Source organism: Triticum aestivum, chromosome 2A (genome assembly GCF_018294505.1).
Source record: "Triticum aestivum cultivar Chinese Spring chromosome 2A, IWGSC CS RefSeq v2.1, whole genome shotgun sequence".
In the NCBI taxonomy this organism is placed as follows: domain Eukaryota; kingdom Viridiplantae; phylum Streptophyta; class Magnoliopsida; order Poales; family Poaceae; genus Triticum; species Triticum aestivum.
The window spans coordinates 524,065,637-524,077,011 of NC_057797.1; the positions used below are offsets into that span (position 1 = coordinate 524,065,637).

Genomic DNA, 11,375 nt, shown 5'->3' on the forward strand with positions numbered 1-11,375 from the left:
CATACCAGACACAAACGCACACTCTCCTATGAACACATACATGCATATACACTGCTTATATAAACACTTTAAAGACCTGAACCAATGGATCTTGAGATTGAGATTGACAAAGATGTTACAAACGTCTCATAGTTAACAGACACACCATTGAACATACAGAGGATGAAGGGGGTGCTAGGCAGGCTCGCGCCGTCCACGTGTCGCTATGAATAGTGCACAGCAAACGCATCGAGCGAGGAAAAGATTAGGATTGGGGCCTCTCTCTCCCGTGAAAATATCTTCTCTCTCCCTCATTTCGCTACTCTTTTCCGTGCCGCCGCCACCCCCCTCCCTCTCGGCCGCAGCCTCCTCTCCTCCGCCTCCACCACCTCCTCCTCCCCTGCCTCTCCTCCGCCCATGTCTCTTCACCCCCTCCCTCTGCCTCCGTGCTCAAAAGGAGGAGCCGGGGTCGCTGCCGCTGCGCCTCTACATCGTCCTCACACGCCGTCGTCCTTGCCATTCTGCCGGTGGAGAGCTCCTCCATGATGGCATCCACCGGATCTTGCCGGCCCAGATCCACACGCCTCCTCCTTCCTCGGCAGCTCGTGGAGCCCCATGATGCGTCAACGACGCGTGGCCGCACTCGGTCGTGCTTCCCGCCGCTCCTAGTCACCCGGCGCCGTCCCGCCGACGCGGCCCACCGCACGCTGCCACCAGCGTCTTCTTCATGGCGGTAGAGGCGCAGCTTGGGCCCGGGGACCCTGCCGGCGTGGGTGCGACGGCGCCGGCTTCATCTCCATGGTATTCTCTCTTCTCCAATCTCCTCTTTCAGTTCTCTCTCCTTCTCTTTCTTATGTACTCTCTCCCTGATAAATAGAGACGGCCGAATCAGGATGGATCCAAGCTACCGACGTCTTTGATGCCATGGACGAGCCCTCATCCAGCGACCAAGGAAGGCAGGAGAAATCCCTCCTCCTTGCATTGTTGCATCACTGCATCCCCACGGTAGTCCAGGAGGAGCTCGACCGCCTGCTTTGAGAAGAAGAGATGGCAGGAGGATGAGGCCTGGGCTTGACAAGAAGTGGGTTGGAGCAAGAAGTAGAGCAGGCAATGCCCCTCTCTTCATTGGCATCTGCACAGCCAAATCAAGGACCTAAGCTCCTGGTAAGATCCTCTTTCATTTGTTTTCTTTTTCTTTCATGCCTGCATATCTCTAACTTTTATTAGTTTACCCTTCTAATTTGTGTGATTAATTTGTTGGTTATATTGTTGTTACTAGCTCCTAATTTGGGTGATGAACAAATGATTTAGATTTTGTGTGTAAATCTGAGACGCTACATTGGTTTGGAAGTGAATTTGTAACCTTTTGTTTAATTTAATGGCATGCTAAAGCTGATGCAGATGTCCTGTATTTGCTAATGTTATCCATAGGAACCGCCCTCATATGCCCTACTCCTCTCGCATTAGCGCAAATTTGGCTCCTCCCCGCCTCCGTCTCCACGTGTGCAGCGACAACCCCGGGAGGAGCTCAAGCCGCAGAGGTGGTCCATGGTGTCGTCGCCGTCATCCTTGGCAGGAGAAGCGTGGGCTGCAGAGATGGTCGGATCTGTTCGATCCTTGCGCTGCTGTCCGTCCACCATCGAGGTTCGTCCCTGCATCCTCGCCTCCATCCTCTCTCACCGTCATGTACGCCCTCGTGGCCGAACGAGGCGACGTGGAAGCTGTGGTGGCGCAATGACATCTTTCCTTGTTTCTGTACTTGTTGAAACAATCAATGGCCTCTTTTTACCTGCAGGATAATGTGTTTGTTCAGCTGATTTGTATAGTTTCAATACCGGGTTGTTAAGGAGAATGCAGATGATGCATATTCCACGAGTTGCAGACCCCCCAACAGCAAATTCAGTCCTACGTTTTTTATGGTACATATTAATATTTTGCCGTGTCCTTATACTGCCCTGGTCAATCCAAATTGGGTTGGAAGGTCTGTTTTAATTTGGTGTTACCTGTAAATCATTTTATATGCTATCTACTCTTCATGATTGAAGTGTAAGTTTTGCTCCATAATTGACTAGAATGAAAGAGGCTTGATTCACATAATACCTAATAGAAGATCACTTTACTTTAGTTATGCAAATTCCTGGAGGGTGTTCCATGGTCGTCATGAGTAGCAGCTGCTGATATTGCTGCTTTCACCTCCGCGTCGGCCCCGGGCAAAGCTGCAACCTTCTCTTCCCCCTCCCCCTAATTCTCCTTATTTCTTCATACATTTGGTTATATTCTATTTACATCCCAAAGGTTTACAATTAACTGTACTACTGTGTTATTTTATTAGTAGTCAAGAGAAGTATGCAGTGTGATACTTAGTGTCGTATTCATTGAATTTTTTTGATCATTCAAAGGTTACACAGAGATGGCTGGCTCCGTCCTGCTCCGGTGATGGCTTCCATCCACTCGATGAACAGGACTACACGGGAGATGTATGACGACCTAGCAAACCCCCGTCTGGTCAGCAGGTACAATGCCCACCTTTGCTCGATTTGTGACTTTGGGAGGAATTGGAGATAGGAAATGCGGAGATAGGTTGCTGGATGGCGATGCAGGCGTATTAGCGCCAACTCAAATGCCTGCAACTTGTGAGGAGTGATGTCGTTTATTTACCTGTGATGTATTAATATATCTAGAATCTTGGGAAGAAGCTATTCACCATGAGGGTTTTAATTCTATGTCATATTTCATTTAATTTTGCTCAAGTTCGCAGCCTCTTTGTTAGGCACTTTCAGTTTGTAACTCGAAGCATCTCATTTTTCTGGTATTTGCATGTTCAGGTCAAGATGTACATTCTGGCTGGGCCAAATGGTCAGTCCACTGTATATAGTTGCTGCATACTGTCTAAAACTGTTTAGCTGATAAGAACATTTAAGCAAGTTGTGTTTTGTACCATACTGCATTGAAATTTTCATCGAGAAATATTTTAAGACTTCATAGTTATTTCAATCTGCCTTCACAAAGTAGAGTAAATGAGAAATTTATTCTATTGGTTACAAATCAGTGACTTCTGGTACTTCAAAGTTTAAAGCAGTATACAATATGCAATGGTCTGTGGAGTGCAATTGCTGAAATTTCTCAGTACTCCCTTCTGTATTTTGCTTTTTCTTGAGTAAGGCCGTACCAAATTATGGTTCAAACTTATGTGTATTCACATATTGGATGTTGGCCTAACAGAGGTCAAAATGTAAAATAGTCAGGGGTCTGCTCTCTGCCTCGTGTGGATGCAACATGCTTGTCGAAATTTAATTCTGTAAAAGAGAAATACTGATATAACGCAATGATCAATGTGGAGTAGGATAGTTATAGAGTTCTTCCTCGGTTTTCATTGAGCAAAGATTGGACATGTTTGACTCTTCTGTTGTCGTAATTACCTCTCTAGGTTTGGAGAAATTTATGATCACCATGCACATCCCCATTACTTCCACTTATGATTTTGTATCTATATGTAAAGTCATTTGTCCTGAAATTCTATGCAGAAATATTCTGATACTTTTCCTTATGAGCCAGTGGAAGCCAATGAGGGTTCCCCATCCGATGCTTGGTGCGGAGAAGGGGCCGTTCTCCTCTCATGCGAGCAGCCCAAGTGCTGCCTGATCCTTCCGTCCAAGATGGAGGTGGTGAACATCGATGTGGCGACGCCTGATGCGTACACGAGGCCGATATGTGTTGTGTCTGATGTAATTTGGAACTCTGGAATTTTCATGGCTGAATGTTTGTCTTTGTGCTTGAATTCATTTGTGTTTGATGTACTATGAATTAATGATTAGCTTTCCGATTGACTTGGTTCTATCTTTTGTCCGAATCAATTGAGAAAAATCTGAATATATAGCTGAATGTGGTGGTTTCACACATTCTGAACGAAGCTCGCAATGAGTATACCTTGCTTCTGAAATCATGAGCTTATTTATTCTATGAAAAAGAGATAAAGTTGTAGTATAGTTTGCTCAAGAGTGTGTGCAGCAGTATAGATTGAGCAAGGCACAATCTGAGAAGTAGAGCACAAAACTAGAAACAATGTGTGCATCACGTGTATGTTTGCTCAACAATGTGAGAGTATAAGAATATGCAGTATAGTTTGCTCAAAAATATGTGCATCAGTGCAGATCGAGCAAGGCACAATATGAGAAGTAGAACTAAATATCATATACAGTACTTCTGAATAGCAGTACATCAATAATCAGGAGGAGCTACAAAATTCACACTGAATCAATGAGTGCCGAAGCTACAACTTCAGACAAATATTTACACGAAAAGTTGTAGCCAAAAACACTATGGGCCTGTTTGGTTTGCAGCATAAGCTTGCCACGCCTAACCTTAGTCGTGCCATAATAATTTAGGCATGTGTTTGGTTTATTGCCACACTTGTGGCTTGCCACATTTTTCTAGCCACTTGGTCCACATGTCATAGGCTCAACTTTTTCCCAATTCTTGCCACACTTGTGGTGGCCATTTTGTAAGCCACACTTTGCCTAAGCTTAGTTGTGGCAAAGTTAGCCATGAACCAAACAGGCCCTATGTTCGACACAGTTCCCTCCAAAACATGGCCACTAGCGCCACCCAACTTCAACTCTGCAGCCGGTGTTATAAGTGCGTGCTCTGGTCGCCTCACCTCGCGAGCCTACATGCCGAGGGGGCGTAGTGCGTGGCTGCGCCAGTCATTGGGAGCTCTGGATGTAGCTACCTCACCTTGGGGCCCCTCTCCGCCGAGGAGAGCTTCATCTCCGTAGTCGGTGTTGTCGGAAGGAGGGGGTTATATGCTAAGGACTTTTGGTTTTAGGGATGTTCTGGACAAGTTCATCAAGAATTGTGGGCAACTGAAGGATGACCTGCTCCGGGCAATGGCGAAGCTGCTGGAGCTTGTGGAGAAGGCTCTTACTAACACTGGGTAACTGGTGTAGTGGACTTGGTAGAGATTGCACGATAGTAAAAGAATTTTATCATATAATAAATGCCAGCTTCACAGTAGGATCAATGCCTGAAGACAACAATCTGAACCATACTCTGTCGCAGGTAAGATATGTTGCAGAATACCTTGACGATGCAACTTTACAATCCGAGGATGTTCTACACGAAATGAACAAGCATTATTGGGGATTGGACGATGATATGAAAGGCATGTGCTTTGGCCAATGACAACGCACCAAACACACCCACCGGGAAGAGCTGCTTAGACGATGAGGCCATCTTCAATACCGATGGCACATGCAACGATGACTCTACCTGATGTCCATGACCGCATATCTTAGTCATCATAAGCTAAATGACCAGAGCTATATATATGATGAATCTCTGCCCATGTAGCTTGCTTTTTAAAAGCAATGTAAATACACTATCATGGTCTGATCTCATGCCTTTGTTTTGGCCTATAAACCTTCCATGCAATGTAATATATAATGATATGCATGAATATCATACCTAAATATCCATTTCCTTATGTTTCAAAGATTTTATAAACGGTCTTAAAATATTCTTATTTACATGGTTTGAATGCTTGGCTCATGCTCCCCCTTTGCGCCATTGGCGCAACAGGTCATCTAGTACTGTTAAAGGAATATAGTATACATTCATGGGCTTGGTTACATCGATCGATAATTTAGTATTTCAAACTTAAGTTCTCTTTGGATCCAAGAAATTTTAGAGACATTTTGGAGGATTTCAATCTTACGATTATTTTTTATGGAAGCCCTTTGGATCGTAGGACTTGGGGCTACTGAATTCATATGGAGAAAATTTTAAAATAATAATAATCATATGGAGCATATTCATATGCCTCTTGTCTCACCTGAATCTCAACATGAGCTTAAACCTCATTTTGTTTTACTTCCTTCGAGAAGTTCAATGCATTTTCACTCCATCTCTCTATCCTCACTCTTGGGTTCTTCAAAATCCGTGTGTGTTGTTTCATGTGCACCATCCAAAGGCACACAAAGGGATTCATGTGTTGAATGTTGGGGAACGCAGTAATTTCAAAAAAATTCCTATGCACATGAAAGATCATGGTGATGCATAGCAACGAGAGGGGAGAGTATCGTCTACGTACCCTCGTAGACCGTAAGAGGAAGCGTTTTATCAACGCGGTTGATGTAGTCGTACACCTTCACGATCCGTCCCGATCAAGTACCGAACGTACAACACCTCCGTGTTCAGCACATGTTCAGCTCGATGACGTCCTCGCCTTCTTGATCCAGCAAGACGAGCGAAGTAGTAGATGAGTTCCGGCAGCACGACGGCGTGATGACGGTGTTGGTGGAGAACAATCTTCGCAGGGCTTCGCCTAAGCATTACGAAAACTATGGCGGAGGATAAACTAGAGGGGACTGGGTTGCCGGCACACGGCTTGGTGTTTGTTAATGTCTCTTGGGTGCTAGCCCTACCCCTCTATTTATATGTTGAGCCTTGCGGTCGAAACTTGGAGTAAAAGCCTACACAAAGTCGGTTTCACCCGAAAGGCAAGAGTCCTTCTCGGACTCCAGGACCAGACGCCAGGGCTCCCGACGTCCCCTGGCGTCTGGCCCCTGGACTCCGCAAAACTTTCTTTTGCTCTTTCTAAAAATCTTGTGGGATTTCCCCTTTGGCCCAAATAAAGTGTTCTCGTACCCAAACATTTCGGGATACATCCGGAACCCCTTCCGGTGAATTCCGAAACCCTTCCAGAGACCAAACACTATTATCCCATATATCAATCTTTATCTCCGGACCATTCCAGAGTTCCTCATCATGTCCTTGATCTCATCCTAGACTTCGAGCAACATTCAGTCATCAACATACATAACTCATATAGTACTATATCGTCATGAACGTTAAGCGTGCGGACCCTACGAGTTCGAGAACTATGTAGACATGACTGAGACACCTCTCTGGTCAATAACCAATAGCGGAACCTGGATGCCCATATTGGCTCCTACATATTCTACGAAGATCTTTATCGGTCGAACCGCATAACAACATACGTTGTTCCCTTTGTCATCAGTATGTTACTTGCCCGAGATCCGATCGTCGGTATCTCAATACCTAGTTCAATCTAGTTACCGGCAAGCCTCTTTACTCGTTCCATAATGCTACATTCCGTAACTAACTCATTAGCTACATTGCTTGCAAGGCTTATTGTGATGTACATTATCGAGAGGGCCCAGAGATACCTCTCCGACAATCGGAGTGACAAATCCTAATCTTGATCCATGCCAACTCAACAAACACCATCGGAGACACCTGTAGAGCACCTTTATAATCAGCCAGTTACATTGTGACGTTTGGTAGCACACAAAGTGTTCCTCTGGTATTCGGGAGTTGCATGATCTCATAGTCATAGGAAAGCAATAGCAACAAACTAAATGATCATCGTGCTAAGCTAACGGATGGGTCAAGTCAATCACATCATTCTCTAATGATGTGATCCCGTTAATCAAATGACAACTCATGTCTATGGTTAGGAAACATAACCATCATTGATTCAACGAGCTAGTCAAGTAGAGGCAAACTAGTGACACTCTGTTTGTCTGTGTATTCACACATGTACTAAGTTTACAATTAATACAATTATAGCATGAATAATAAACATTTATCATGATATAAGGAAATATAAATAACAACTTTATTATTGCCTCTAGGGCATATTTCCTTCAGTCTCCCACTTGCACTAGAGTCAATAACCTAGATGACATTGTAATGATTCTAACACCCATGGAGTCTTGGTGCTGATCATGTTTTGCTCGTGAGAGAGGCTTAGCCAATGGGTCTGCAACATTTAGATCCGTATGTATCTTGCAAATCTCTATGTCTCCCTCCTTGACTTGACCGCGGATGGAATTAAAGCGTCTCTTGATGTGCTTGGTTCTCTTGTAAAATCTGGATTCCTTTGCCAAGGCAATTGCACCAGTATTGTCACAAAGATTTTCATTGGACCCGATGCACAAGGTATGACACCTAGATCGAATATGAACTCCTTCATCCAGACTCCTTCATTTGCTGCTTCCGAAGCAACTATGTATTCTGCTTCACACGTAGATCCCGCCACGACGCTCTGCTTGGAACTGCACCAACTGACAGCTCCACCATTTAATAAAAACACGTATCTGGTTTGTGACTTAGAGTCATCCGGATCAGTGTCAAAGCTTGCATCGACGTAACCGTTTACGACGAGCTCTTTGTCACCTCCATATACGAGAAACATATCCTTAGTCCTTTTCAGGTATTTCAGGATGTTCTTGACCGATGTCCAGTGATCCACTCCTGGATTACTTTGGTACCTCCCTGCTAAATTTATAGCAAGGCACACATCAGGTCCAATACATAGCATTGCATACATGATAGAGCCTATGGCTGAAGCATAGGGAACACCTTTCATTTTCTCTCTATCTTATGCGGTGGTCGGGCATTGAGTCTGACTCAACTTCACACCTTGTAATACAAGCAAGAACCCTTTCTTTGCCTGATCCATTTTGAACTTCTTCAAAACTTTATCAAGGTACGTGTAACACCCACGATGCGGCTATATCTCCACGTGTCGGAGCACGACTTAGAGGCATAACCGCATTGTAGGCATGTCGCAAGAGGGGTAATCTTTACACATCCCATGTACTGAATAAGAAAGGGATAAAGAGTTGGCTTACAATCGCCACTTCACACAATACATAAATATAGCATTACATCATCCAGAATACAATCAAGGTCCGACTACGGAACCAAAATAAAGAAAGACAACCCCTAGTGCAAAAGATCCCCGATCGCCCCGACTGGGCTCCACTACTGATCAACTAGAAACGAAACAACACAACGAACACGATCTTCATCGAGCTCCCACTTGAGCTCAGCTGCGTCATCTGCACTGGTATCAACAGCACCTGCAACTGGTTTTGGAAGTAATCTATGAGTCACGGGGACTCGGCAATCTCACACCCGCGAGATCAAGACTATTTAAGCTTATGGGTAGGAAAGGGTAGTGAGGTGGAGCTGCAGCAAGCACTAAGCATATATGGTGGCTAACATACGCAAATAAGAGCGAGAAGAGAAGCAATGCAGGTCGTGAACTAGAAGTGATCAAGAAGTGATCCTGAAACTACTTACGTTCAAGCATAACACAAGAACCGTGTTCACTTCTTGGACCCCGCCGAGAAGAGACTATCACGGCTACACACGCGGTTGATGCATTTTAATTAAGTTAAGTGTCAAGTTTTCTACAACCGGATATTAACAAATTCCCATCTTCCCATAACCGCGGGCACGGCTTTCGAAAGTTCAAAACCCTGCAGGGGTGTCCCAACTTAGCCCATCACAAGCTCTCACGGTCAACGAAGGATATTCCTTCTCCCGGGAAGACCCGATCAGTCTCGGAATCCCGGTTACAAGACATTTCGACAATGGTAAAACAAGACCAGCAAGACCGCCCGATGCGCCGACATCCTGATAGGAGCTGCACATATCTCGTTCTCAGGGCAACACCGGATGAGCGCTTCGTACAACTAAAACCAGCCCTCAAGTTTCCCCGAGGTGGCGCTGCAAAGGACTCTAGTTCGGACCAACACTTAGACAAGCACTGGCCCGAGGGGGGGGGGGCTTAAAATAAAGATGACCCTCAGGTTGGCCGACCCGAGGGAAGGGTAGGTGGTGGTGAGGCAAATGGTAAAACCAAGGTTGGGCCTTGCTGGAGGAGTTTTATTCAAAGCGAACTGTCAAGGGGTCCCCATAACACCCAACCGTGTAAGGAACGCAAAATCAAGGAACATAACACCGGTATGACGGAAACTAGGGCGGCAAGAGTGGAACAAAACACCAGGCATAGGGCCGAGCCTTCCACCCTTTACCAAGTATATAGGTGCATTAAAGTAAATAAGAGATAATAATGATATCCCAACAATAACCATGTTCCAACATGGAACAAACTTCAGCTTCACCTGCAACTAGCAACACTATAAGAGGGGCTGAGCAAAGCGGTAACATAGACAAACAACGGTTTGCTAGGAACTGGTGGCTTAAAGGGTGACATGGCAATATGGGAGGCATGATATAGCAAGTGGTAGGTATCGCGGCATAGCAATAGATCGAGCAACTAGCAAGCAAAGATAAAAGTGATTTCAAGGGTATGGTCATCTTGCCTGAGATCCCGCAAGGAAGAAGAACGAGTCCATGAAGAAGATAAACGGACATAGTCGAACGGATCCTCACAAACGCGACGTTGTCGGAACTAACCCGAAGAAGCAATACCGGAAAGAAGCAATCAACATGGTAAACAACCATCACATAAGCATGGCATGATGCACAACCAAGTATGATGCATGTCCGGTTTAATGAGGCATGGCATGGCAAAGTGCACAAATAATACTACAAGTTAAGTGGAGCTCAATATGCAACGAGTTGCATATTGCCGGACACCACATTTGATTATTTAGTTCGATCTCGTTTATGTACCCAACAATATTAAATGTTCTTAAACATGGCAAGGGTTGGAGCAAATGAAAACTACCTATCTAGGCAAGGTTAAATGAGGCCGGAACAACAAACAACAAGTCCGGAAACTCCTCATGAGCATATTTTAGATTTGGTACTGCTCTGCCCTAAACCATATTTTATAGTTATTAAACATGCAAGAAAAGTGCACCATGTTAAACTAGGCATTTTCTACCCCATTTACATATAAAGTTTATTTAAAATGGACCTACGGTTATTTAGTTATGAAATAAACATTTTAACATGGCATAGGAGCAAATTTAACCAAACAACATTTTAAACATTTCAAACATGTATGAGAGTTGGGTATTGTGAAACTAGATGAAATTCTAGTCATATTTCATATATAAAACATTTTAAACCGATGCCCGGTTCAACAGTTATTAAATGCATGAAGTTAGGGGGTTTTCTGTAAAAACTGGTAAACTCTGGAATAATTGCTAAAATCGCAGAGCCAAAAAATACATTACGGGCCGAAACTAAGCAGAGGCCCAACAGGGTAACAGGCGTAACATGGTTAAACAGCGATCCGAGAGTAATATAGTGGAGGGCTGCGGGGAGCTCACCATGGGCCTGGCCCGTTCGGTGGAGAGGCTGGCCGGAGCCAGGCCTTGCTGGAGGATGCGGCCCACGCGGGCACGAGGAGGCCGGTTCAGTCTCGCGGAATCAAGACGAGCAGGGGCAGCGGTCAACGGGCGAACGGGAGGTGGACCAGGCGCGTGGAGAGGAAGCGGTCAACGCGAGCGCTTGTCGTCTCGTCTTGTCGCTCGGAGCGGAGAGCACAGTCAGGCGAGGCGAACGCAGGTGGGACTCCGGCAAGCGGCAGGATCCGGGCGGAGGCGACCCGATCCGGTGGCGGGGAGCTCCTGCGGGGTAGCCACGAGGGCGGCGGCAGCCATGGGAGC

The 11,375-nt window shown here is 45.3% G+C and overlaps 1 protein-coding gene across 10 annotated transcripts; it reads left to right on the forward strand.

The window, feature by feature from the left end:
- Nucleotides 1–239: 239 nt before the first annotated feature.
- LOC123189227 (uncharacterized) lies at nt 240–3,905 on the forward strand. 10 transcript variants are annotated; one of them, XM_044601596.1, is made up of 7 exons: nt 248–780; nt 857–1,143; nt 1,411–1,623; nt 1,775–1,898; nt 2,379–2,492; nt 2,805–2,835; nt 3,504–3,904. In XM_044601596.1, the coding sequence occupies exons 4-7, from the start codon at nt 1,831–1,833 to the stop codon at nt 3,780–3,782; spliced, it is 492 nt and encodes a 163-aa protein (XP_044457531.1). In that variant the 5' UTR covers nt 248–780; nt 857–1,143; nt 1,411–1,623; nt 1,775–1,830; the 3' UTR covers nt 3,783–3,904. The 10 variants fall into 10 exon arrangements, 4 of the variants coding, with proteins under 4 accessions (XP_044457530.1, XP_044457532.1, XP_044457531.1 ...); XM_044601595.1 differs by lacking the exon at nt 1,775–1,898 and having other exon boundaries at nt 240–780; nt 872–1,143; nt 3,504–3,897; XM_044601597.1 differs by having other exon boundaries at nt 244–780; nt 1,411–1,898; nt 3,504–3,905.
- Nucleotides 3,906–11,375: the final 7,470 nt, after the last annotated feature.

Coding starts and splice junctions, on each gene's coding strand:
- LOC123189227 (XM_044601595.1), top strand. CDS start 1,424: ATGCCCTACTCCTCTCGCATTAGCGCAAATTTGGCTCCTCCCCGCCTC. Junction 2,493..2,804: donor AACCCCCGTCTGGTCAGCAG/GTACAATGCCCA, acceptor TTGCATGTTCAG/GTCAAGATGTACATTCTGGC. Junction 2,836..3,503: donor CATTCTGGCTGGGCCAAATG/GTCAGTCCACTG, acceptor AATTCTATGCAG/AAATATTCTGATACTTTTCC.